This window comes from Amblyomma mixtum, chromosome 9 (assembly GCF_055824585.1).
Source record: "Amblyomma mixtum isolate Tamu chromosome 9, ASM5582458v1, whole genome shotgun sequence".
Lineage (NCBI taxonomy): Eukaryota > Metazoa > Arthropoda > Arachnida > Ixodida > Ixodidae > Amblyomma > Amblyomma mixtum.
The window spans coordinates 29,901,420-29,927,432 of NC_143020.1; the positions used below are offsets into that span (position 1 = coordinate 29,901,420).

Sequence of the window (26,013 nt, forward strand, 5' to 3'; positions counted from 1 at the left end):
CTCTTACTTAGTTCTAGAAGATAAAAATTTTATCTCACGAGCTCGGTAACAGAAGCTCCACCAATGGACATTTTGCTGGCTTGATACTTACCTGCATGTATTTCTGTCTCTGAAATAAAGTTGCCAAGCGCAGGGCCAGGTAGCAACCGGAGTGTTATTATTATTTTTAAACTACACACTCCACTGACGCGATGGTGCTCTTTCCCTTATACGTGTTGGTTTTATGGGTGCTTCATATGATAAGCGTATTTTTTTATGCGCTGGCTCTAAAGTAATTCTGAAAATCCTCGCATTCTGGCAGTACCAATGCTTACCTTCATAATTATTTGTGCGCATGTCTCGAGAGACGCTATTTCCTATGCGTCGGCTATGGCTAACAGATAGTATGGGTGCCCGGTCACCAGGGGGTTGAGGGAAACGAGGCCGCTCACGCGGCTGCCCGAGTGTTCCTTTCCCCGGGTTCCACTCAATTCCCCGGTTCTGCCGCGACAATAATACCGATTCCGCTAATCTTTTACGCGGATATCACAAACCTTTTAACGCTCTGCAGGAGGGTACTCCCTGGACCCGCCAAAGGTCTCGACAGAACCGAGGAGTGCCACCTCAGACGGCTCTAAACCGGATCTTTCCTAAATCCCGCCGTACTAAAACACGTGGACCCGACTTTCACGGGCAGGTGCAAATTCTGCGGGAAGTATGCTGACCTATACCACATGGTGTGGGCCTACCACTTAAATACAAATGTAGCAGTTATAAGTCAGCCAACTAGGGAGGGCTCGGAGGCGGCCCTGTCCAGCTCGGACCTGGAAGCCCAGCGGGCCCTGGTCCAGAGAGCACGGGCAGCGGCGGCAGCCAATGGCGTCCCGGAATAGGGACTGCCACCCAGGTCAACGACCATCCACACCTCCCTTTACCAATTCTGTACAGTGCAACAATAAATGTTTTCTCCTCCTCCCTTTGTGCGCACGACGGCCTTATTTCTACGGCAAATGCAAAGCTGGCTGTATGTCGGAAGTAAAGCAAAGTTGTTTCTTGCCTACAGCCTGTGAATCTTGCATTGAAAAGAGCTTTTGCCACATCTCCGCACGTCTACCACAAAAATCGGTTTGATATTTCGTTATAAACGCAGACCTCGTTTCCAGGCGGTGATTACCGCAAACATCCCTTTTCATCCACTCCTTAGGTCCTGCTTTTGTTTCTAAGCAAACACGCAGAACATTTTTTTTCCGTTGTGCAAAAATCGAGTTTCGGGACGCTGCAGTACGTTGCACTGTCAAGGCACCGAAACATATCCGTGATGCGACCATAGCGCACTGTTCATTGTGTTATTGACGCAATAGCAAGAAACGTCTAAGTAAAGAAAAAATCCATTGTCGCCTCTTATAAACTCGCGAGTTAGTTGGCGGGACTTGACGTCATCAGTGGCGTCACCAGACTGGCATTCCTGTCACCCGACCGGAGAACGCTGATTGTCTGGAAAGTACTGATGGCACCAGATCAAATTCATCTTTGGAAAGCCTCCATCCGAGAACCGTGCCCGCTGGTAGGGGGCGTTGACTAATGAGAAGTAACAAAAGGACTCGAATAACGACAGGCCTACATAAAAAGTAAGGAAACGACTCGGATAACGACAGGATAGACAGCCTCCCGCAAAACTCCTGGGCAAAAATGAGGCCTCCAGCAGCTATTCCTTCACGGCATTGTTCAGGGAGAGGAACCGGGATTTCAAATGCCCGACCATTCACTTTCGGTTAAAGCGTCAAGAACTTCGAATGCTATCGTCCTGTTAATTCACATGAACTGTTTTAGGTGTTAGTGCAACTTTCTAGTGTGGAGCAATTTATTTTCTGCTGTACATTATTTTTATAATGCTGCACTAAGTCTCCCCCGTATTTAATGTCTACCAGTCCAAAAAGAACAAACAAAATACGTGCAAATACTTAAACTGTTAGTGATTAGAATGCATTCTCTTTTGGGCTTCATCAAGGCACTGTCGATAGCTGTAGCAAACTTTCACTGCAGCGGCCTGGGCATCCGCCTCGCATGCGGGAAATGCGAGGTTCGATCCCCAGTGCTTACTGGTACGCACCGGTGAAGCAATGGGTACAAGCTTTCCCCTGATCTGGTGTTCGCATTATTCAGGGTGAAATGCTTCGGAAATGGGCATTTGACGCTACCTTGAGTAGGAAAGAATACCTCGGGCATTGGCGAGCTTTGTCCACAGATGCCCTTGCGCCATAAAAAATTGATCATCATCATTTAGCAAACCTTCGCCTATAATAGTCGTCTATGACTCTAATCAAGGGCAATCATTTTCTCAATAAGAGCAATTCGCTTTTTGGAACACAGCCATGCTGATCGTGTCACATCTCCCCAGCTTACCAACATGAACGAAGTGACTGGGCGGCTGTCTACGGAGTCACACTTTCGCTCATTTGGCAGGTGAAGGCTCATAGCGCTTTTTAGTTACAGGGAGTCATAGGTTCGTCTTAAAAGTGATCATACAGTCAGAAATTTCGACTATCTAATACAACTTACTACGAAATCTTTTTATTGCAGTAGCACTACAAGGCGTATTCCCCCTTTTCGGGCACACCTCCGTACTTACGTACCCCCTGAAGCTTGCTATATAGCATGTGGTCCACGTGCCCACCGGGTTGCGGGCAACCTGCCAGATGTAAACACCTTTCAAGCCTTGACCTGGATGAAGGCCTTTAGGCCTTTACACAATTCCTTTCCCCAAGAACTTCAGGGTGAAGGCTTTTATAGCGAATGCATTCCGGTACCTGCAATGTGTGTACGCCTATCATATCTTCACCTTTAAACCTTTTGGAAGGTGTTTACACGGAACTCGTTAGGGCAAAGATCTTACGGTGAACGAGTTCTGCATAAAGACGTTTAGGCAGAAGGCCTTTAGGCCAAGCGTTTTTGTGGTGTATGACTTGAGGTCAAATTCCTTCAGCATGTGAGGATCTTAACTGTCAACTAGTAACGACTGATGCTGCACAATATTCCGCGCTTAGCCATGCTAACCATCTGCTATTTCTTTACTTACTTAGAGAGTGCAACACGCTTCAGCAACGCGAAGAATAAAAAGAGAAAGAGACCGAAAACACATAAAAGCTGAAGAGGAAGGAAACTTCCGTGTTAGTCCCTCGTAAGAGTCCTGTAGAATTCTTTGTTTTTGTTTTCTTTCCTTCTCTCAGTGCCGATATTTGTCCAGCTAACAAAGGTTTGTTTTAGTTATCCAGCCACATCTGCTATGTGAACTAGCTGAAATTTAGATACAGGCCCACAAAATTCTGTTGTGAGTGGCCGCACAAGCGTTGCCAAGCTGCATGCGGTAAGGCATAAGCGATTTTAGTACGAAAGCGCTATTCCTATGAGGAAGCCCCGTGCAAGCTTTAGCGATGTGTTTGGGGTTCAGCCAAGTTAAATAAGTGAATAAAAATAAATCAAATAAATACCCGCGACTGAAATTCGAACCCACGGTGGAGCGAACAGATGAGTTTCGCTGGCCACTGCATGATAGCACTTGTTTATCCCCGCAGCCAACCACTCCTCGCCTTAAACTGCGACCCATTCTCGCGCTGTGCATTCCGCATCATCTTCATTAACTAACGCTAATACAACACTAACGTTCGCGTTTCTCAGCTATGTGGCGGTAGCGACAGAGAGATATGCGCTGCATACGTTGGCGCGGACAACGTTGGGGCAGAAGCACGGCATGCAAGCAATACGCATTGAGGTTGGCAACATTGCTAGAGAAACGCGGCACAGCAGCATAGGCCGCCGGCCTACGTTAGGTAAATTGCTATTGACGATGAAAAAGAAAGTATAAGACGCGTATAACTGGCACCCTGGGTTTTTGGATATCTCAACAGCGCTCTCTGGTACATGGCGGCTGGTGTCCATCTGAAAAAAACAGTGTTTGCACAATATTTCGTGCTTAGCAATTGCAAGCCATCAGCAGTTTTTTCCCATGCAAAAATGGCCATCTCAACCCTTTCTTATACACAGAGCTTACAATAAGCTGTAATAAGAAAGTCATTACGCAGCGGCGTCCACCAAAGCGCATCCGTACGGCTGGAAAGGAAAGATGCAGAGCTTACGGCACCAAGTTATTGACCAATTCTCTCTGGCGCCGTCATGTACTCGCCGCCCCGGCTAGGTGAGTTGTTAGAGCGACTACTTCGGTGAACCCATGGTCCCGGGTTCGAACCACGGACCAGGATAATATTTTCGTTAACTAAGACGTTTCTATGGACGCTGTATAGCTTCTGTTTGTGGCCGTATATACTGTGTTTGTAAATATTACATTATTACAAATATACCACACCTTGGCGGACTCCATAAACATTTCCCCTTATTAGCTGGGTTTTCCATACGCTTTAATAATGCCGAAGTGAAACAAAAAGCAAAGAAACACTAAAACACAACACAACAGTGAAATAACCTCTAAATGGTTCCAATGAGCGAAAATAAACGCCAAAACAGACTGCAAGCAAAAAATGACCCGCCGTTGAAGAACTATATTTATTATAACTGCGAATCAAAACGCGTATCTGAAAGCCGAAACCGTGTAGAAATCGCACATGGGACGTTCATACGCAGCTGCATTTCAGATAGATTCCAAGAAACTGTTCAATACTTTCAATACTGCGATGACGCAAGCCGTGAGCGCTCTTCATTGTTTCAGTAGACAGAGAGCAGGTGTGGACGGCAGAAAAAAAGCCATTGTGACGCTGGTGCGCACATCATCGCCTTACCAGCGCGAACGCTCTTTCATTGGAGGGGGGTAGGGGGAGTGAGAGGTCCAAGGTGCCGCCCAGAATGCGGCTTGTGTACGGGGACAGTAGAGAATTGTAGTTGAAAAACCCTGCGGTGTTTTTTTTTTTTTTTGCAAAACGTCTGCGCTACAATTCCACACATTCTCCAATAAGTCCATACCCATTGCTAAGCTATTATGGTGACACTGGTATCAGTTAAAGAAACAAGTATAACATTGCCAAGACCCATTTACATTGGAAGACGGTCGAGAAACAATTTTTTGCACGAATCAGCACTTAGCACTACAGCATTAGCATATAGAATTTATAGTTAATGGCACAGCGTCATTTCACGCGGTAATGGGCTAATCAGAAGGCTATTATAGAGGCTGTTTGTTTTAGCAGGTCCAAAAGTTTTGTAAACTGCGTTTTTCAGTTAAACAGGGGCTTTGTGCGGCACAATGTGCCTCTCTATAAGGTTTCATTTTTTAATTCTTTTGTTCAGGACACCAACAAAGATTTAGAAGTATACCACACCACTGATGTATTTACACTGCACTGAATGACGCACTTTTGATTGTTTCAAAAAAGGACACGCCACTACCTCCAGATGGCCTCCTTCTCGAACCTACATCACAAGCAGACAGTCTTCCCTTCACAGTATTTCTTGCAGTGCCCTTCATGAAACTTGCAACAGTGCTCAGCCCAATGTATACAGCTCCACGTGGAAGTGTCCAAACGGCTCCTAGGCAACCACCTAAACTCAAACTCAACATCAGAAGCGGCTCGGTTCAGCTGTTGCTGGAGCAATCAGCAATGATGATCACGGCGCGCAGGACAGCTGAAGCTATCGGAATCCTGGACTGAGAACCCCTCTTGCTATGACCGATGTGCCAGTCACCCTCTCTAAAAAAAAAAATCTTGTTTCACCGCCAATTCAAAGCCAATAGTTTATTTTTATCTGAAACCGCAACACTGCTGCTTGTAGCCCTAAGTTATAAACAAAATATTGTATGCTGTCACATTTCTTTTCCTTTAGAAAATAACAATCGAATGTGACTAACACAGCGTGGCCAAATTACTTAACTAGGCCTCATGGAATACTCGTGCGGTGAGGAAAGTGTGTTGTGTGCTTCTCGTGATATCTTCGTGCCTCCTTCATCAACAGTATGCGTATCTGCTTCCTGGCCCGATGCTACACTCGACATGTTTCATGCGACTGTGGAGCCGATCTATTTGAGCACCCTGCAGAAGAATGTCTTTGATCCTCATGTCATGGTTTCCGTCACCAGTGGTGGCACTGAACTTTGAACAATCTATTGCTCAACGGAATCCGTAGTTCTACTTCAAGGCTTGAAAAATGATCCATGCAGCCCCCAACTCGCCAGGATGCATTAGCTTGGTAGCCATGCCTTGCACAGGGCCGTGCCTGAGCCCCCAGACGGGTCGCAATATCTTTGCATGATAGACAAGTCGCTCTCCGTACAAGAGCGCTGTTCACGGTTCTTCACCCTTCTGCGGCACTTCTTCGTGTTGGGCGTTCATAGCCAGGCGCTCCCCACGCCCTTCCATTCTCTAATGTACAGGACCATTCACAAGATTTGAATGCTAAGTGATCAATTTACAAGGGAAATGTTAACCAAAGGCTCTATTTGACAGCCATGGCGTCCTTGGGCTGCCTGACTTGTCCAGAATAAGGATGGCTCGTGTCGTTTTTGCGTTCATTACCGCTGTCTGGATGCCGCCACTGGAACAGACGTATACTAGTTATACTACATATGCTAATGCTTTGACTTTTACGTGGATCAACACTAATTGATAAGGTAAATCAACGTTTCAACGCTGAACAATACAACTTCAACCTTCCCGCCAAATCCTTGGGGTTACCCGCAGAAAAATCACTTTCGTGTAAGTGCGCCTCGTCAGTAACGGAGTCATCCTCATCAGGCGGCAGTAGACAGATAGGCGCACAATTGATTATTTGCAGCCTCCAAAATCAGGAAGTGTTTCGTGTCCTAAAACATGAAATATCACATGATGAGAAAGTACTTTAACGCAACAAAAAAAAAACAGCTCCAATGTAAAATTGTTCTATACTTACGTTGGCAAGGGGCTACAAGTAATGAAACACACGCAGAAAACTTCCAGAGATAAAAGGTCGTCAACCGTTAAATTTTTATTTCTCTCTGAAGTATTCTCGGCTTTCTGCCAATATTTTACGTCTTATTCGGCCACTGCAAAATAAAGAAAGAAGCGTGAAGCCGTAGAAGAGCCCGAAATGTGCCTGTTTTCAGAAATAATCGCTCGAGCCCTTGTAACGGGCGACACTCTGGAAAGTGTCGAGTGAATCCTCGGCATCCTCGAATACCACGCCATAGAAAGCCGCGGATGATCCTGTATGGTTGCGAAGGATTTGTGCTGGGCGCCTGCTCTCATTTTTCACGACAGTTGGTTTCTATGATGTCGTAGTCTATGTCCTCCTTGTGGCAGCCAGAAGGGGTCCGAATTCAGGCTACGCTCCGCGGAGGCGGCCGCGGCGCTGGTGTACCAAGGAGAGATACGTGTTGGCGGGTAGCCGGAGCAAGACTCTAGTCTGAGCAGGTCCGGAAGCGCACCCAGTTCCACCACCACATTTGTAACCAATGTTGCTAAACAACCACTTGCGGCCAGAAACTACTCTAGGCGGCCGAGCGTGCGCAAGCAAGAGGCGACCGACCCCTGCTTCTTCGCTTCCTACGGCACGTCACAATATAACATAGCAAGGTCTGTAAAACAGACTGTTTTATATCGCTCTGATGGGAAACCGGTATGTACCATCGATCCCACTTTTAAACGTAACTAGGAGTATGTTCAACAGGAATAACGCAATAAAAGCCTTTCTTTTCAAGAGTAGTCACGAGGAGTCACGCTCAGGCGAAGGTCTGCTATATTTGATACACCTAAGTATTGACTGAGGTCACATTATTGAGCAAAGAAAAAAATGAACGCAGGGGTCTTCCATCGAACTGCTGCTTTACCTTCTTGCCTCATAGAGTTTTTCTGTCGACAGAGAGCCTGATCTGTTCCTGCTCGCTGTTCCTGCGCTAGATTGCGGCATAACATCTGGGGGCGGTTTCAAGACGGTTTCTGCCCTTTCCGCGTAGCTAGCATAGTGTTAGTAGTCGTCGTTCATTTTTCTAAAAAACAAATTACTCGGTGGGAACACCGTCCCGAAACTTGCAGGTGGCTTCAGCATGGAAAAATCGAGAAATAGTGTTCGAGATTCAAAGATGTGTACATTACTTTCCCGATTTGCCGCCAAAGGATATCACTGCGGTATGGTTCTATCAACACCTCCTTTGTTAGATGAAGGCCATCGACATGCTTAAATATTTCGTTCGTCCCAGTGTATTGTTGATCACGTTAACAAGCAAGCACATTCTGACTCGTAACCATTGTCTTTCAATATACATCAGACTGGAACTACTTGAATTAAACTTCATCGTCATCATCAGCCTGACTACGCCCACTGGAGGGCAAAGGCCTCTCCCATGTCTCTCCAATTGGCCCTGTCATTTGCCAGTTGCGGCCACCATATCCCTGCAAACTTCTTAATCTCATACGCCCATCTAACTTTCTGCCGCCCCCTGCTACGTTTGCCTTCTCTTGGAATCCACTCCGTTACCCTTAAAGACCGGCGTTTACATTGCCTTCGCATTACATGCACTGCCGAAGCCCATTTCTTCCTCTTGATTTCAACTAGGATACCATCAACCCGCGTTTGTTCCCTCACCCACTACGCCCACTTCCGATCTCTTAACGTTACACCTATCATTTTCCTTTCCATAGCTCGCTGCGTTGTCCTTAACTTAAGCTGAACCCTCTTTGTTAGCCTCCACGTTTCTGCCCCATAGGTGAGTACCGGTAGGATACAGCTGTTGTATACTTTTCTCTTCAGGGATATTGGTAAGCTGCCATTCATGATCTGCGAGAACCTGCCATATGCGCTCCACCCCATTCTTATTCTTCTAGTTATTTCCCTCTCATGATCCGGATCTGCGGTCACTACCTGCCCTAAGTAGACATATTCTGTTACTACTTCCAGCCCCTCGCTGTCCATTGCGAACTGCTGTTCCCTTGTAAAGCTGTTGAACATTATTTCGTTTTCTGCTTTTTAATTTTTAGCCCCACCGTTCTGCTCTGCCTGTCTAACTCATTGATCATGCTTTGCAGTTCGTGTTCTGAGTAGCTTAGCAAGGCAGCGTTATCAGTGAATCGCAAATTATCCAGGTATCCTCCATTAACTATTATCCTCAACTGCGTCCATTTCAGACATTTCAGGTTTAAACAAAGGCGAATAATTTGTATGAAGGTGTCTTCGCTACTGTATCTTTCACAGGTGAAAACTACGCAAAAAATGGAAATTACGCATCTCTATTGCTTTGAAAAATTTACTTCAAGTTTACCAAGATGCATTGCTTACATAGCCTAGATGAAAGGCCGTCTCCCTGCTAGAAACCCTTACTCCTCATATACTCATATGCCTGTGTGAGCAATCAGAAGCTCACTGGCGCGAAGTACTGCCTGTAAAGTTGGAGATGCATAAAAGGCTGCCCTCATTGCACTTACGACACCTAGAGCGCGTTTTAAACCTGGGCGTGAATTGATGAGCTTGTATTTTATTTATCGATTTACCAGTCGCAACCCTTGTGTAAAACCTTGCTCAACAAGTCTTTCACATGTTCTATACATCTATTAAAGTGGCAGAATATCCAGTTTCACAATATATATTTTATCTTCAAAACAATAGAAAATTCCTTCCGGAATAAGTTCTTGGTTACTCCTGTGTAGGTTTTCGCTGTTTGGTTATTTCTGAAAAAAAGAAAAAGAAAGAGGTTTAAGCTTCGACGAATGAATAAAAACTGTCATAAAACTGAATCGTCATATTTCAGAAATCTGCAGCACGTTTTAAAATATACAGGAACACTGAAATTTGATAGACAGTTCTCTGTACGAGAGTGATATGGAATCCTCTCTTTACGTGTAACAAGTGCTCAAAACCTGGTAATTATGTGTAGCTTCAAAGCGTTTTCTTGGAAGGTAGTCAGTGGCTCAAATAAATATTCAGGCTTTGTCATTGCTTAGTTACCTCACTGTTGACTGTCCGGTCGGCAGCAAGTATTTTGGTTGACTCATTCTAAGCCACAACACGAGCTTTCTCGGCATTGCGAAACCGCGAGATATCATAAACTCTATTTTGAGGGATGAACGGGCCTCTGTAGTCCATCCTAACGCAACAGCGCAACAAACACGCAGACGAAGAAAGGAAGGACTGTCGCTGCCAATAGCTTTCCTTTGCATGCATTTTTTTGGGAGCTGTTTCGTTTTGCTGACCTTGAACCCGTCCCCACAAACATGTCCCTAAGATTCTCAATAATGCTTACTTTCTCTCTTGCGAGTTCTGAACACAGAAGCAGCATTAGTTTGAACTGAATAGCCTAAAATAACACCTACTATATTTTTCATTTCCGTCAAGATGTTCACAGTCATTTCTTTGGATTTCATTAATGAAAGTACTTTTTTCTTTATCGTGTCATATCACTACATCATATGGTAGCTTTAACTATAGCAATAGGCTCAAAATTTTGAATATATCAGCATTTATTTTCTAAATCACTGTACGAGGAGCAGCTGGGAAAAATAATCAAGAATATTTGACGCAGGTATCATCTATCGCAGTGCAAGATCAGCAGCAAAGCATGAATATTATTTAGTCGCGTTTACATGAAAGCGGCAGAAGTCGACTTCAGTCCACTTTTTTAGGGAAATTCCAAAGACATCGAAGAAGAGAGTTGAAGATGAATCACGCCTTTCCTTCTGAAAAGCTGCTCTTGCCCTCAAAAATTTTCCCGCCGCGGTGGCTCAGTGGTAAGGCGCCTATCTACCGAGCCAGAGTACCTGGGTTCGAACCTGACCGCGGCGGCTGCGTTTCGATGGAGGCGAAACGCAAGAGGCGCCCGTGTGCTGTGCGATGTCAGTGCACGTTAAAGATCCCCAGGTGGTCGAAATTATTCCGGAGACCTCAACTACGGCACCTCTTTCCCTCTTTCTTCTTTCACTCTTACCTTCCTCCCTTCCATTACTGCGCGGTTCAGGTGTCCGCAGAGATATGTGAGGCAGATACTGCGCCATTTCCTTTCCTCAAAAACCAATTTACCTATTTATCTCAAAAATTTATCTGGAGACAACTCCTGTCGTAATCATGCAGCCAACGCGTAGGACACGTAAAATACAAAGCAAATAAGAACGCAAATTTAACGCGGAAACCAGGCACACAGCGTGCTCACAGATTTCAACAGGAAGGAAAGAATATTCTACAAACTACAGACACCATTCACGTATATTAGTGCACTGCACGTGTGCTGTATGGTTCGTATACTTCTGTTAAAAAAAATGCAACAAAACAAAAAATAATAGTCGACAATACATGCTGTAGTATAAATATATCACTGAAATCGAAAATGCGGCAACTATTACCTGAAAGCAAAATAAAATATTGCAAACCTTTACGCACATACTAACAAGCACAAGGCCAAAAAAAATTGCGGAATGAAGCAACCTGAACAATCAAGGATGTACCTTAATTCAGCATCATTCTTTCAGAATTAGTTTCTCAAACGCGGTTTATTTATTTATTTATTTATTTATTTCGAATACCCTCAGGGCCCGGGTCGGGCGTTACAGAGGGGAATGGAATACACAACATAATTAAGATAAAAGCACAGGCATATATATATATTAGGGGTGTCAAAAACAGTGCAAAAATAGTAAGGAACACCAGAAGGTAACAATAAACATCCAAGAATTCAATACAAGTACTACAAGTAAGGAACACCAAAATATAACTGTAGAACACAATACAAGTAGTAATACGGGGGTAAAAAATAAATAAACAGTGCGTAACGATTAATCAGGAACACCAAAATGAGCTTTTAAGGCATTTTTGAACAATGTAACATCAGTAATAGACACAAGATCTTCGGGAAGGTGGTTCCACTCTGTTATTGAGCGCGGGAGAAATGAATTATGAAAGGTATTTGTGTGGCATACGAAAGATCCAATTTTATGACGATGGTCCACGCGATGTGACACATAAGAGGGCCGGTGGAGTAAAAGATCGTGAAGTGTGTCGTGGTAGTATATTTTATGGAGCAAACAAAGTCGCTATATCTGACGTCTCAAGGGGAGTGGAGGTAGGTGTAACGTGTTTTTCACGTTAGTTGTGCTGGCAGTACGATGGTAATTACTGATAATGTAGCGAGCAGACCGATTCTGAAGAGCTTCGATGGTTGTTACCAGATGATCAAGGCCGGGATCCCATACAGAAGCAGCATACTCAAGCTTTGGACGGATAAGTGTTTTATAAAATTGTAATTTAAGAGATGAAGAAATGTTCGCAAAATTACGTTTCAGATAGCCTAGAGATCTGTTAGCGTTGCTAGTTATATAGTTGATATGCTGTTCCCATGATAATTTCGATGAAAATAAGACGCCCAAGTATTTGTAAGATGTTACCTGTTCAAGCGGGGGATCCTGAAGAATATAAGAAGAAACATTAGAGTTAGTTCGAGATACATGCATTAAGTTACACTTGTTAGAGTTAAGAGTCATTAACCAATCCTGACACCATGCAGTTACTGCGTTAAGGTCTGATTGCAGAATCTTTTCGTCATTAGGATTGGTTATTTCGCGAAAAATTACACAGTCATCTGCGAAAAGGCCAGCGCGAGATTGAATTTTGGTGGGTAAGTCATTTATGTAAATTAGAAAGAGCAAGGGAGCAAGAACGGAGCCTTGTGGCACGCCGGAATCAACGGGGACATAATTGGAGTCGATTTCGTTAATCGTTACGTATTGGGAGCGATTAGTAAGAAAACTTCTCAACCATGCAAAAACGTTGGGATCCAGGTTAAGTTGGTGTAATTTAAAGAGCAGTAGAGTGTGTGATACCTTGTCAAAGGCCTTTGAAAAGTCTAAAACTATGCAGTTGACAACACCGCCGTGGTCGAGGACGCTGTGAAGAAAGTAAGTGAAAGATGCCAGCTGCGTTTCACATGAATAATATTTTCTGAAGCCATGTTGGGAACTATGAAAAAAAGATTGAGAATCAAGATGGGTAGCGATTTGGGATGATATGATATGCTCAAGAATTTTGCATGGAACACATGTCAAAGATATGGGGCGATAGTTTTTAACATCATGCTTGTCACCATTAAGTAGAGATCAAATCAACAAGTTTTTATTCATTGAGTTAACCGACTATGTTGTAATCAAGTTTTCGTTTCGCTAGCGTTTCTTTAGAACTTTCGTGCGGGGCACAAAAAAGTAGAACGCCTCTCTTATCTATGTTTCTTTTAAGTGAAGATAAATTTTCCTCCCTAATTTAGAGCAATTTAACAAACCCATTAGAGAATTACAGACCACTTAGTGCTGCTAAAAGGCGGCTTGCCTAGACATCTAGATAATAACAATGTCTGATGAAAAAGAAATCTCCACATTAGGCATAGGATACTCTGCAGCCTCAACATTACTATTATAGAAGGAGCGCTAATTTCATGCGAAAATAATGGCAATCAATCAATGGTAGTCAAATCAAAGGTGTTAGGCCACACTAATATCTATGATAGCATCTCAATTTGTACTGGAACCGGCGTTTCTTAAGATTTCTCATAACCGTGGGGCACACAACAACGAGTGGCTTTCCCGCATAGGCCGGCTTTCCCAAATTTTCAACCAGTGCCACGGTTAATCTGTAATTGGAACCACCTATGAAATAATACGAGTAATATGTGTGCTGTAGCTTTATTGAGTTTTTGTGCACGGATACACATACAGAACAAGCCTTCCTCAACGAGACATCATGCCTGTTTAAGGCAGCGCTACCTCTGATGGCTTTCCTGTTGCATATTTGGATAAACATTTGTGCATACACTTCGGTGCACCAATGTGTAATTGCACTGCAAGAGTTTTGAAGCCAGACTGTTGAGGACAGGGAAGCAGAAAGCCCCCCCCCCCCCCCCCCCACCTTAATTTTTAAACCTCGTGGCAAGTCGACCAGGTGAATCCTCAGAGAGCACCAGTCAAGAGGTGTGAAGAAAATGCGTGCAAGCCTTTTGCTTAGTTTTTTTTAACACTACCATGTTAGGTATAAAGGCCCTGTTGTTGCGGTGAATAGTTGATACGAAATACTGCACATATAATGTAGTGTGGAAGTAAATCCAGCGACCACTGTTTTTCTAGCAAAGCGTGGGAAGAAGCTGACTGAAGTATCAATCGGCAGAAGTATGTCTGTGCAGTGTGGCTTTAACGTACTTCCCTCTTCGCCGACATTATTGTGGTCTTCAGGAGAAAATGCAGGAGAAAAGGGCGACTCACTTGTGTGCCGCAAGTCGCTTACAGGTGAAGGTATGCTTTGGCGCATCTATTTTCATACAGATGCCAATCCCATTATTTAGGTTTAATGCTCCGAACGCCGGTACAACATGATCTACACCTGGATGAAAGGCGGTGTAGGAAGACAGTACAGGTTTGATGTGCCCTGAACCACTGCCGCCATTCCCAGTGCTACATCAAGCTGAAGCGTACTGTCTTAGAAAAGGGGAAGAGGGGAGCGATTACAGGCGCATGCTTCTTTTCTTATTGTACACTTTCGTACACGGCTCCATACGCCTCCTATGTGCAGCGATTATAGTCTTGATGGATGTTTTGCACAAGTTTATGTGTAGGCCAGGAGCACCTTCACAGGACTGTTGTGGAAGCATAGCAAATCAGTTTTTTTTTAGAAAGCAGTACAGATTTGAAGCTTTCATTTACTACTCAAGCTTTGGCTGCGGTTGTCAACTTCTGTCATTGATGTGCTTGTTTTTTCATTTTTATTTTTCTTTGTAATTTTGGCTACCGCTCTCGGTGGTTTCTGCTTCTGAGAAATATTTTCTAAAAATGTTAACTCGTACCGATTGCGTGTGGCCTTCTCTTCTCACCTAAGCCCCCTTGCGATTGGAAGGAGGCTACCCTAGCAAAGAAGCATATTTTCCGGTTTTCTCAAGATGCGATACGAACCACATCAGCATCGCACGCCCGACGCCATACACACGCTGTACGAGTGAGCTGGCTGTCTTTGTAGCCTGAACGCTGGCGTTCACAATAGCGCGCTATGTCCACAAGGGAACAATAAAGCGGGGCAACACAGTGACACAGTCGAAAGGATGCATCGAAAGAACAGTACAACGCGAAGGACTCAAAGAAATGGAGAAAGAATCGACAGCGTATAAATCGATTGTTTTCCGATGTTCGGAAACTAAGCGCGCCTCAACAATGCTGCGGACACCGAGGGCAGGTGCTCGCTTGCCAAAAACAAACCATCAATCTTAGAATAACGCAACGATGAAATATGAACTTGTTTCTTTCGTGCCAGCTGTGCTCGCTTCACTTAAATAAATTACCAGTGCCTACAAGAAGGTGGAGAGAAATGTTGGTCTCAATTCATTTACTTCATATGTCCATCTACTTTTAAGGACTGTGGCACACTCCTAGAAAAACTCGAGGCCTTTAGACAAATCTGAATTTCCAAAGCTCTCGGCGCCCTTCCATTCCGTTCCCCGGTGGCAAAACTGTCGGGTTCTTTCCGCCAGGTAATTTTATTAAGAGGCGAATTCTGATTTTCATATCCGAATCTCCTGTGGTAACTGTGACGCTTAACGAATGAGGACTGGAAATACATTCTATGGTGTTTTCGGTGCCATCATCTGATATGCCTTACAACGTGTTAATGATAAAAATTACTTTCTCGAAATCAACGTATTTTCTCGTTAGGTCTGCAAATAGTCTTAAAGAGCAATAGGAAAACTGAATGAAAAGCAACTTATGCACAGTCTAGGATTGTAGAATAAATGCCAGTTTCTATACATTCTCTATAGCTTTATCCCAACAAAATGTGCCTTATGTGCCTTTTGTCTATTGTTAATATTTGTGACATGCTCATTTTAGGTATATGTTTACTGTTATTGTCCCCCCTGCTATAATGACCCTGGGCGCTGGAGGTACTTGTATAAATAAATAAATAAAATCATTATGGGCATAATATCACACCTGTTGCTGTTTAATATCTCATCACATCTCCAATACCTACCTCTTTAACAGTGCCGTAAATGAACAACGGAATTTACGATAAACATTTGCCCTCTTCAGCAGAATCTCCATAACATCCATGCGCGTAATATGGCGGCAGCATCATTCTTTGACATTCGTGATATATCCTTTTAGCAATTCCTTCTTTTAGAGACGAAATCTACATGCACATTTTCACTTCTTCCACTGCATATATTTTTAAGGCAGCATCAAAAAAAAAATGCTGAGTTGCCTTCACGGAGTGGTGACTAGAAAAAGATACTGAGCCGAAAACGGAGACATTGTATTCCTCCTTTCTAGGAACTAATTTAGAAAAGAATGTTCTTCGCGTAGAGGACAAAAAACACCTCTGAGAAATACGTATGCTTTAAATCAATATCTCACCACGGCATTTCTTCGTCTTCAGGTCGTAGAAGTAAACTCTATTGCGCGATCCTTTGCAGCCGGTGTAGAGCATGCCCCAGTGTAGATGCCCATGGCGGTCATAATACGAAGTGAAAGTATACTTGTAGCAATCATTGCCATGAAGAATCCAGTACTTGCAGTCTTTTTTTCGTGGTTTTGGCTTCTTTCCAGGTACTGCGTGCGAAAAGTAACGCGCACTTTTGAAATCCTTTCAACGCCTTTCTTTGCTACTTGTCCACAGGTTGTGAACAAGGTTTCACTTACAGCGAAACAGCGCGGTTTAGAGAGTTATTTTTTTGTTTTTTACCCACCTCATGAGAGATCAGTGAAAGAAATTATTAATTATTGCATGCATAAAACTTTATGTGAGCACTACAATGCTGCGCTCCAAGAGGTAGTTGTAAAAATATGCATGATGCAAATAAGCGTTTTTTTCTCTATTTTTTGCATTCATTTTGTTATCTACCTGATGCTTAAAAGATTTGTTGCAACAGCAAGGTATTTTTTTCGCCGTGCTGATCACAACGTGTGTGATAAAGTCGATCGGGGAAAAGGTACGTGGACGCTTCTTGCATAATCAGTATGCGAAAAAAAAACGGGACAAGAAAATTACGTTCTCTCAATGGGAGAGTGTAATAGGGTTTATGCAAAAAAAGAAACAATCGTAGTGAAGCCAAATGGGACTGAAAATAAAAATAATTTCCCTGAAGAAGGTACTTACTCGGTGGGCAAGTCTTTTCGCACTCTTCTTTTGTCAAAAAGCTGTTACGGTGTGTAGAACATACGAAGTTTGTTGCGCATTCATTTGACTCATTCTTGTAGCTCCACTTCCACAAGACGATAGTGCATTTTTCCATTTCAGGAGGTTCGAGGCATTCTTTGTTCCTTGCCGGTGCACCTTTTTTGGGGTGGTAATTAAGGCAATTAGATTATTACGCCTGAAAATCAGCTAACAAAAATCACCAAACATTCAGGCACCAGTTGTCGACTAAAAAGGATGAGCCGCATAACTAATTGAGCAAAACCTCATGACTACCGAATTGAAGCATTTGGACTGCTCTTTCCATCAGAGAGCTTGTTCGAGAAAGAAACGAGTATATATATATATATATATAGTAGTTGCAGGAGGTCTTGTCGTTCAATGGGCCAGGAAGACTTGTAGAAGAAGGGGTCACAACCTTGCAATTATCTTAATTTAATACCGACAGTTTCGGACGGAGGACCGTCCTTCCTCAGGGTATACACAAGAATGAACACAATTTCTCATTTTCTACGCAGCGTGCGCAAAGGGTGAGGTGGAAAGGGACGCAAAGTCAGTATAAGACGCAAGTGCTCCAGTCCATATAGGGGGAAGAGGGTGACGGTTGCGAAGGACAGGGAAGGGGAAAAACATATATGCACAAAAATATAAAAATAAAGGAAGCAAAAGTAACATTAAAATATAAAAATAAATATAGGAAGGCAACGGCGGAGGCTTGGGTAACAAAGCTATAGAAATAGATAGGGAGGGAACTAGTTGCTTCTCAGAAGGAATGTTTCGAGAGAAGCTCCCTTCGGTGTGGGTGGTGAACCCAGCAGAATTAACACAAACAATATTCTAACAAGGAAAGTACAAAGCAAAACCACAAATAAAACAAAAAAAGAAACACAAAAAGAAGAAAGAAACAAGCGCACGCATGCATGTGTACAGTGTATAACATCACAGAACGGACCGCTCCCCAGCGGTGCAGGTGTTTTGAACCGTTGTAACGTGAGTTATGAGTCAGCCACAACATTTAGAGCTGTTTAAGACAAGCCCGTTATCGACACGGCGGAAGCGCGGCGCCGCGGTCGAGGGAGGCAGGGCGGCCGGCCAGACGCCGTGCGGGAACCCGATCCCGCAGCCGAGTGCCGCGGCGTCCGTCCCACAGTAGGCCATTCCCTTCGTGCTTTTCGTCGCGAAGGCATTCGAGTACAGACTGGTTTTTCAAAAGAAGGGGCCGAAAGGACGGGTGGGAAGGAACCTAAAGAGTAAATACGTTCAGAAATAAAAAATAAGAAAAGTAAGAATGGGGACGTGGGACCCCGCAGAGTGCAGGCTTCATGGAAGAGGAGGGATTCCAGACGTTCAAATTGTTCTAGGTAGTTAGGCTTTTGAGGAAGGTAAAACTGCCCAAGTTTTCATTAATTCCATGTGTTAGTGTCCGAAATTTGTGTATGAAATACGACTCTCTTTGTTCCCTTTGGCGACTTGTTTGGAAACCCGATTGGAGAAGGATGACGTGAATGTTTTCGAATGCATGCTGGGGCAGGCACAGGTGCTTAGAAAAAGGAAGATTTGGCAGCGCGTGAGTATGGGCCTTGTGGTTGTTAAAACGCAACCTGAACGGTGTTTCCGTTTGACCGATGTATTCCATGCCACACACACTGCAGTGTAGCATATACACTACGTTCGCGCTGTCGCAATTCAGGTTTTCCCTAATCCTGAAGGTGAAATCGGAGAATGTTCCTTTAGCGATGGTTGTTGTCTGCATATGACTGCAAACCTTGCAACGTGGCTTACGGCACGGTTGACATCCAGGACTCGGGCTGGAGTTTGGCGTTGTTTTGGACTTAACTAAAATGTCCCTCAGGTTCCTACTGCGCCGGTATACTGCTCTTGGTGGTTGTTTAAAAATGAGAGACAAGTGACTGCTTTGATGGATAATATTAAAATGTTTTGATAGGATACTATTAACAGGTGGAATGTTAGATGAATGCGTGAGAATAAGGTTGCTTGGCCTTTCACCATCCCGCGATTGTGGGGAATTTATTATTTTATTCCTGTCTAAACCACGAGCTTTCAGGATAGCGTCATCGACGATGGACGCTGGATATTCCTTAAGTAAAAGATTTGTTTTTAGCTGCTCAGCATGGCGGTCAAAGTCTTCGAGCTCAGAGCAAATCCGTCGGTATCTGTGAGCCTGTGAGTAGGGTATGCCAGTCTTGCAGTGCCGTGCGTGGCTGCTCTTAAAATGTAGGTACTGCTGGCGGTCAGTGGGTTTTTTGTAGAGGGTTGTCCTAAGCACGCTGCCTTTTTTCTCTATTTGAACGTCCAAAAAGTTTATAAATTTTGTGGAGATGCTGTGGGTGAACGATATGGAAGGATGAAATGCGTTATACCTCGCTATGAATGCCAAGAGGCTGGCTTCGTCGTGCGGCCAAATGAAAAAAATATCGTCCAGGAAACGTTTATAAAGGAGTGGTTTCAAGGACTGAGTGTCAAGGAATTCTGTTTCCAGTGCTGCCATGAATAAGTTAGCGTAGGCCGGAGCCATCTTTGTTCCCATCGCCGTGCCGTTGACCTGAAGATAGTGTCTTCCCTCAAATTCAAAGTTGCTGTAGTTCAGTACTAAGCCTAGGATTGCAGAAAGAGTTTCCTCATCAAGATGAACGGGGGGATCTGTCCTCAAGTATGCATCCACTGTCGCGCGTATGCCGTCTGGATGGGGGATATTTGTATATAAAGATGTCACATCCACTGTAACCAAGAAGCTTCGGTTGGGAATTTTGAGGTTAGATATCACTCTGAGAAAGTGATTTGTGTCCTTAATGTAGGCCGGGATAGTTGGTATAATGTCCTTCAAAAGGAAGTCGAGGACGCTAGATATTTTTTCGGTGAGTGTGCCGTTGCTTGACACAATGGGACGGCCCGGACGGTTGGGTTTGTGTATTTTCGGGAGTAGGTAGAACCGTCCAGGGACTGGTCTGACTGGAGTCATTGCTTTAAGAATTTCCCCGGATATCTTTTGATCTTGATGAAGTGATTTTAACTTATTGTTAATTTCGATTTCGAATTGACCTGTGGGATCACTGGTTAGCTCCGTGTAAAATTGTTCGTTTTCCAATTTCCGGAAACCTTCTGTTATGTATTCGGACTTGTCCATAACAACAACAGCACCGCCTTTGTCCGCCGGCTTGATGACAATGTCAGATCGCTGATTTAAAGATTCGAGGGCTCGCCGTTCCTCGGATGAGAGGTTGTTCGGGACATTTTTTAATTTTGATTTTGAATATGAGGCGATGATATCCTTTTGAATGGCGGCGATGTACATATCTAGATGTTTATCTCTGTGTTCGTTTGGAGTCCATGATTGGTTTGATGTCCCGGGTATGTTGATTTCACGGTTGCTTTCGCGGTTTCGGAAGTACTCGCGCAGACGTAGATTCCTTGCAAAGTTATCCAGATTCTGATATAATTGGAATTCGTTGAATTTTCCCGTTGTCGGGCAAAAAGTTAAACCCTTGGAGAGCAACTTTCGTTCCGAAGGAGAGAGTGGATGGCTCGATACGTTCACAACGTTGTCAGCCTCGATGGAAGACCGGCTAGTATTAGGTTGCTCAGGGCCTAGCGTGCTTTTAGTAGAAGGCGGAATTGGTGAACGTGGCGCCGGGGTCACACCGTCTCGCCCGAGTTTGCTAAGTTTCTGCATATTTGTGTCTTTTTTCTTTCGTTCTTCGAATTCTTTTGGCTGAGTTATTTCTCTCGGCGTAAGGTCCGGTTCACGACGTAAGCATTGTTCGACATGCTCGAATTCGAGAGCTTTTCGTTGGCTGTGCCGTATAATTAGGTCCACAAGACGTAATGAACTGTCATGTAGAATCTGTTTCCATTCCGCGTCCTCATCTGCGTTAAGGGTTGTCATCGCCGGGGTAAGCTGCAGTCGCAAACCTTTTGGTATGGCTTCCGATTCTGAATAGCTAGTTAGAGTGGTCGCGTGGGATTCATATCTAATTCGTTTTTCGATAGTTTTCCGGATTTTTAGAAATGACGGTGAGTGAGTTTCTGGGGAGCGGGCCGTACCTGTGGCGGCAGCGAGTCAGTCGCTGCGCTGCGTTGGGTTGTGTCGTGCCGCCTCGGTGCAGGCCTGTCTCGTCATGTAGCGGCGGCGTGGCGGTACGGGGGGTGTCTCGGCCTCTTGGGTTCTCGGACGAGCCAGTGATGGCGCTGTTCTTGCGCCGCTGCCTCCCTGGGTCGTCGCCATCGATTGTCCACGAACGCTCCATCCCGTAGCGGGGGGTCTGGCACCGAGGGCGCGTTTCAGGTGCTCGCACACGATAGCCACGCCCTCGAAGCTCAGATGATGTCCATCGGCCGCGAGCACTCTCCATGGTGGCAACTCTTCAGGTGCGTGATTGATATATACCACGTCCCTGCCAAGCCGCCGTTGGTGACATAGCCTCCGCACCTGTTCCACAAAGACTTTCGCCTGAGCGTTGAACCAGTGGACGAACCTTCTGTTGGCTCCTCGGCGTAGGCGGTTCAGGGCGCGTGGAACAGGAAGACTCAGGCACACTTCCAACGAGGGTTGTTCACGGCCGATTCTCCCCACGATCTCCCTCAGGCTTGACAGAGCGGCAGCGGCGCCCGTGGCCGCGATGTCGGCTGTCCCAACGTGAAGGATCACTCTACGGATGGTGGCAGGCAGGTACTCCAAGAGTGCCGGAATATCCACGAACTTGGCTGATCTGTATATCACGAAGCCAGGGGTGTTTTGTTGTGCTGGGTCGAAATACTCGTACACGTGTTTGAAAAGTTCGTCGCCAATTATAGCAGTGGTGATGGGGTTCCGTGGGAGGTGAAAAGATAATCGCTCGAGTGTGTGAGCGCTGGCAGCCATTGTAGTAGAAGTAGTTGCAGGAGGTCTTGTCGTTCAATGGGCCAGGAAGACTTGTAGAAGAAGGGGTCACAACCTTGCAATTATCTTAATTTAATACCGACAGTTTCGGACGGAGGACCGTCCTTCCTCAGGGTATACACAAGAAGGAACAGTCACCTGACCGCAAATAAGGGCTTTGCCCGGTCGGCGGCAGAGATGAGTGGTCAGTGGCAACCGGTGAGCTCGCGCCCATCAGAGGCACTACCCATATATATATATATATATATATATATATATATATATATATATATATATATATATATATATATATATATATATATATATATATATATATATATATCCAATTTTCCTGCGTATTGCATGGCGACTAAGTGCGTTTCAATGCATGTGATTATATAAAGGACAATTTTAGAGCAAGAAAGCATTTAACAGCAACATTTTCACTCATCACAGTCTGGTGCTTTAGACTTAATGTTCGCATCGCGCGAAAATGACTACCTCCCACTGGGACGCTACCACTACCGTGTACAGACAGAAGGGAGTTGAAAGAAATTAATGCCAGGAAAGAATGAAATGACGGGCGCATTGCAGAAACCACGGCTACGGACGCGATTTTGAAGCAAATGTATTGAGAACAAGAAGCCAGCCAGTTTGCTCCAGCCCCATATCCTGGATAGTGGATAGCACCATATCCTAGACACCTTTAATGAGCTCCGCGCGTGTCTGCAGTGCATTCCGTACCAGACACACCACCCACCGTGAAAGCAATGCGCCATATATTCATCACAGCAATTTTGGCAGCCCGGTATATGAGTATAGATCATAATAGCAAGAATCCCGATAGGCTAAAAATGTTTTAAAGGATAGGTAATATCTCTTTAGGGATACTTTTAATCCCGAATGTTTTCGATCTGAAAGTACGGTACGATTTCTTAACCTGAGTGCAAACATCTAAATCTATTGCCCGAAAAATAAATGCATGCGTTGGCCCTTGAACACTGAATGTTAATATTTATGTTACCTTGCTCATATAACAGTCAGCTTTCAGTTATCGCGAATTTATTAACAACCGCTTTGCTAAAACTGGCTCGAATTTGGTACTAAGCGAAGCACAAGAAAGTAAAGTAGGATTTCTGTAAAAAAACATTATACGAGATATAAATTACAACCATTTATGAATCCAAAATATCCTCACTAGATGACCGAAAAGAGACCCTTTGAAAACATTGCAGCTTTTTATGCTTTGGGAACACGCAGAGTGTCTGTATTAGTGTTGGGTTCTCTGGAGCGTAGCCTCACTCACGCATGCTTGTAGCGTTCGCACTTAACCTTTTGTGTCTGACAATTTCTGTTTATCCTGTTCGCCTGTAGCGTGCATAAACCCATGTGCAAACGCTACGTTCTTTGTTCCTTGATTCTGCCAGACCAACTTCACCTGCAAAGCGTGTCATAACTGGAGAGTAAATGAAATTACGAATAAATGGCGGCGCCCAGACGTAGATAACACGTGCTGATTCTAAATAGACATGTCGTACACACTACGTCTCCGCTGTTTGCTTACAAGTGATCCAATGAAGCAAATACATAAAGGTTAGTTTAGTGGAACTTTCCTTGTGTTTTTCCTGTTTATGCATCCGAAGAAAACATCGAACAGCCCGCATGCTTTCCTGGAGTAAGGGATTTAAAACCTGCCGTGGATTAGGCTGCCACTTCTTCACCGACGTGAAAACAGAGCTTTTTCAGGAGAGTGAAAATTTCTTCTCTGTATCATTCGTCGCAGCAGGGTGCAAGATATTCACCCCTGCAAAGTTTCTACAGCTGCCCTTGCTTGTCACAATCTCTAACCGCTAAACAAACGCGCAAAGATTGTAAAAAGGTGCCTCAATCATCTTGTGTGTCTATTATCATTGAATGTTCCATATATTGACTGCAGACGTTGCACAGACTGAGCAGGCTGACGCTGTCGGAGGGCCATTTGGAAGCACTCGGCGATACCCTACGGCCGCTCACCCTAACTGAGGACAACGAAAGATTTTTGTGGTTTTGTGGGGTTTAACGTCCCAAAGCGACTAAGGCTATGAGAGACGCCGTAGTGGAGGGCTCCGGAAATTTCGACCACCTGGCGCTCTTTAACGTGCAGTGACATCGCACAGCACACGGGCCTCTAGAATTTCTCCTCCACAGAAATTCTAGCCGCCGCGGCCGGGATCGAACCCGCGTCTTTTGGGCCAGCAGCCGAGCACCATAGCCACTGAGCCACCGCGGCGGCGACAACGAAAGAAGTACCGACGATGCGGGAGATATGGCTGGCGTGCATGCAGCAGTCACCTGACCGCAAATAAGGGCTTTGCCCGGTCGGCGGCAGAGATGAGTGGTCAGTGGCAACCGGTGAGCTCGCTCCCATCAGAGGCACTACCCATATTTTATGACCTCCACGCGTTTCTGCGGCGGATGCGCTAACAGACACGCCACCCACTGTGAAAACAATGAGGCATATGTTCATCACAGAGGTTTTCACAGCTCAGTATATCAATATAAATCAGACTAGCAACGTTCACGATAGACTAAAAATGTTTTAGAGGAGTGGCGATTTGTTTTAGGGATATTTTTGATCCTGAATGTTTTCGATCTGAAACTGCAGTGCAATTTCTGAACCTCAGTGCCAACACCTAGATCTATTGCCAGAAAAATAAATGCATTCGTTTTCCCTTGAACACGGAACGTTAACATTTATGTTACGGCGTTTATGCGGCACTACTATCAATTTTCCTAAACGAGATGGAATTGCATTATTCATCGCACTAAAACAAGAGCGAGGCACAGCCCTATTAAAAAACGTTATTCTGCCAAGGCAACGAGCTTTTCACGTCATCTAAAATCTACAGTACAACGCCAACTGCCCTCTAAAGACGGCTTATTGTATCTAGCAAAAGAAAAATTACAGGCGATCTTATCAGCGCCAACGTTACCAGTCGTGCGTTTCGCTTTTAGCTTCATAGTCCTCTCACCACCTCTTTGAACTTTGTTTCGCTGTCGCTTTTTGGTTCCATTTCTGCGTGGAGTTATGGTAAGTGATAGCTTCTGTAGTGCGGATGTGTGTGCACATTTGGTTGGCAGAGGGTTTCTGGAAAGTTTGGTGAGTGGAACATGCGGAGGTTGGCGGACGAACGCGTGTTTTCGCCGCCGCTTTTTGTTCAGGTGTTGTGTGAGGGGCTGTGGGTTGCCGGATGCAGGCCTTCTTGAGAGTACAGAGGGCCGAAGACTGGAAGTGGGGCGGGTTGTCTTCTAGAAGCTAAGGGTAGCTTGAGAGTGAAAAAGGCAGGGTGAGTAGATGCTAGGTGGAAGCTCTTAGCAAATTCGTTTTTCTTCGAGTCGTGGCTGGCAGTTCACCTTTTGGGTTGTGTTGCCTTCGGAATGTGAAGGGCTCACAGACGCACTCAGAGGTCGCGGATTTTGAGTAACTTACCTACTATTCACTCAGCAAGAACTTATTAGATCTTTGAGCGAAGACATTCAATTTATAACTGTTAACTTAATTTTCTATGCAGACCTGCGACTCTTTCACTGTCTGCATGATTATTTTAGTGACTAGCTTTTCGGGGGATGTTGACCTTTAACGTCAAGAAAAAACGAATCATTGCACTTACCTTCTACACGAAGTGATGAAATCAAATGAACAATAGCCAGCAGTCTTACTGCGTACCCTGCGCCCATTGCAAACAATATCGCAATATGCACAAACTAGCAGTAATTAGAAATTTCGAAATGTGTATTGGATTTAAGTAAGAAATCTCGCACGTCTATACGCAACATGTGCCTGAGAATGCTTGAGAAGCATGTGCCCGAGAAACTTTCTGCTTCGAAACACAGTCAATGATTTATTGGCTGCTTGCAGCTGTTCCTTTATACAAGCCAACATTTTCGGCTGAAACGCGCTGTTTATCTGCGTCGTGTTCCGTTGTGTTGTGTACATTTCTTTTTAGCTAAAAAAACAAGGTCTAGCTGCACGCCGTGAGCATTTCCGGCGTGAAACC

General features: G+C 44.6%; 1 protein-coding gene across 1 annotated transcript in view; it reads right to left on the reverse strand.

The window, feature by feature from the left end:
* Window positions 1-25,800, reverse strand: part of LOC149328637 (papilin-like) — a 39,619-nt gene extending 13,819 nt beyond the window's left edge. The window contains exons 1-3 of the mRNA XM_089559042.1: window positions 25,627-25,800; window positions 17,062-17,238; window positions 16,320-16,514 (exon numbers count right to left, since the gene is read on the reverse strand). Coding sequence (XP_089415168.1) covers window positions 16,320-16,514; window positions 17,062-17,238; window positions 25,627-25,693 — 439 coding nt within the window. The 5' untranslated portion in view covers window positions 25,694-25,800. The remainder of the gene's footprint in view (window positions 1-16,319; window positions 16,515-17,061; window positions 17,239-25,626) is intronic.
* Window positions 25,801-26,013: the final 213 nt, after the last annotated feature.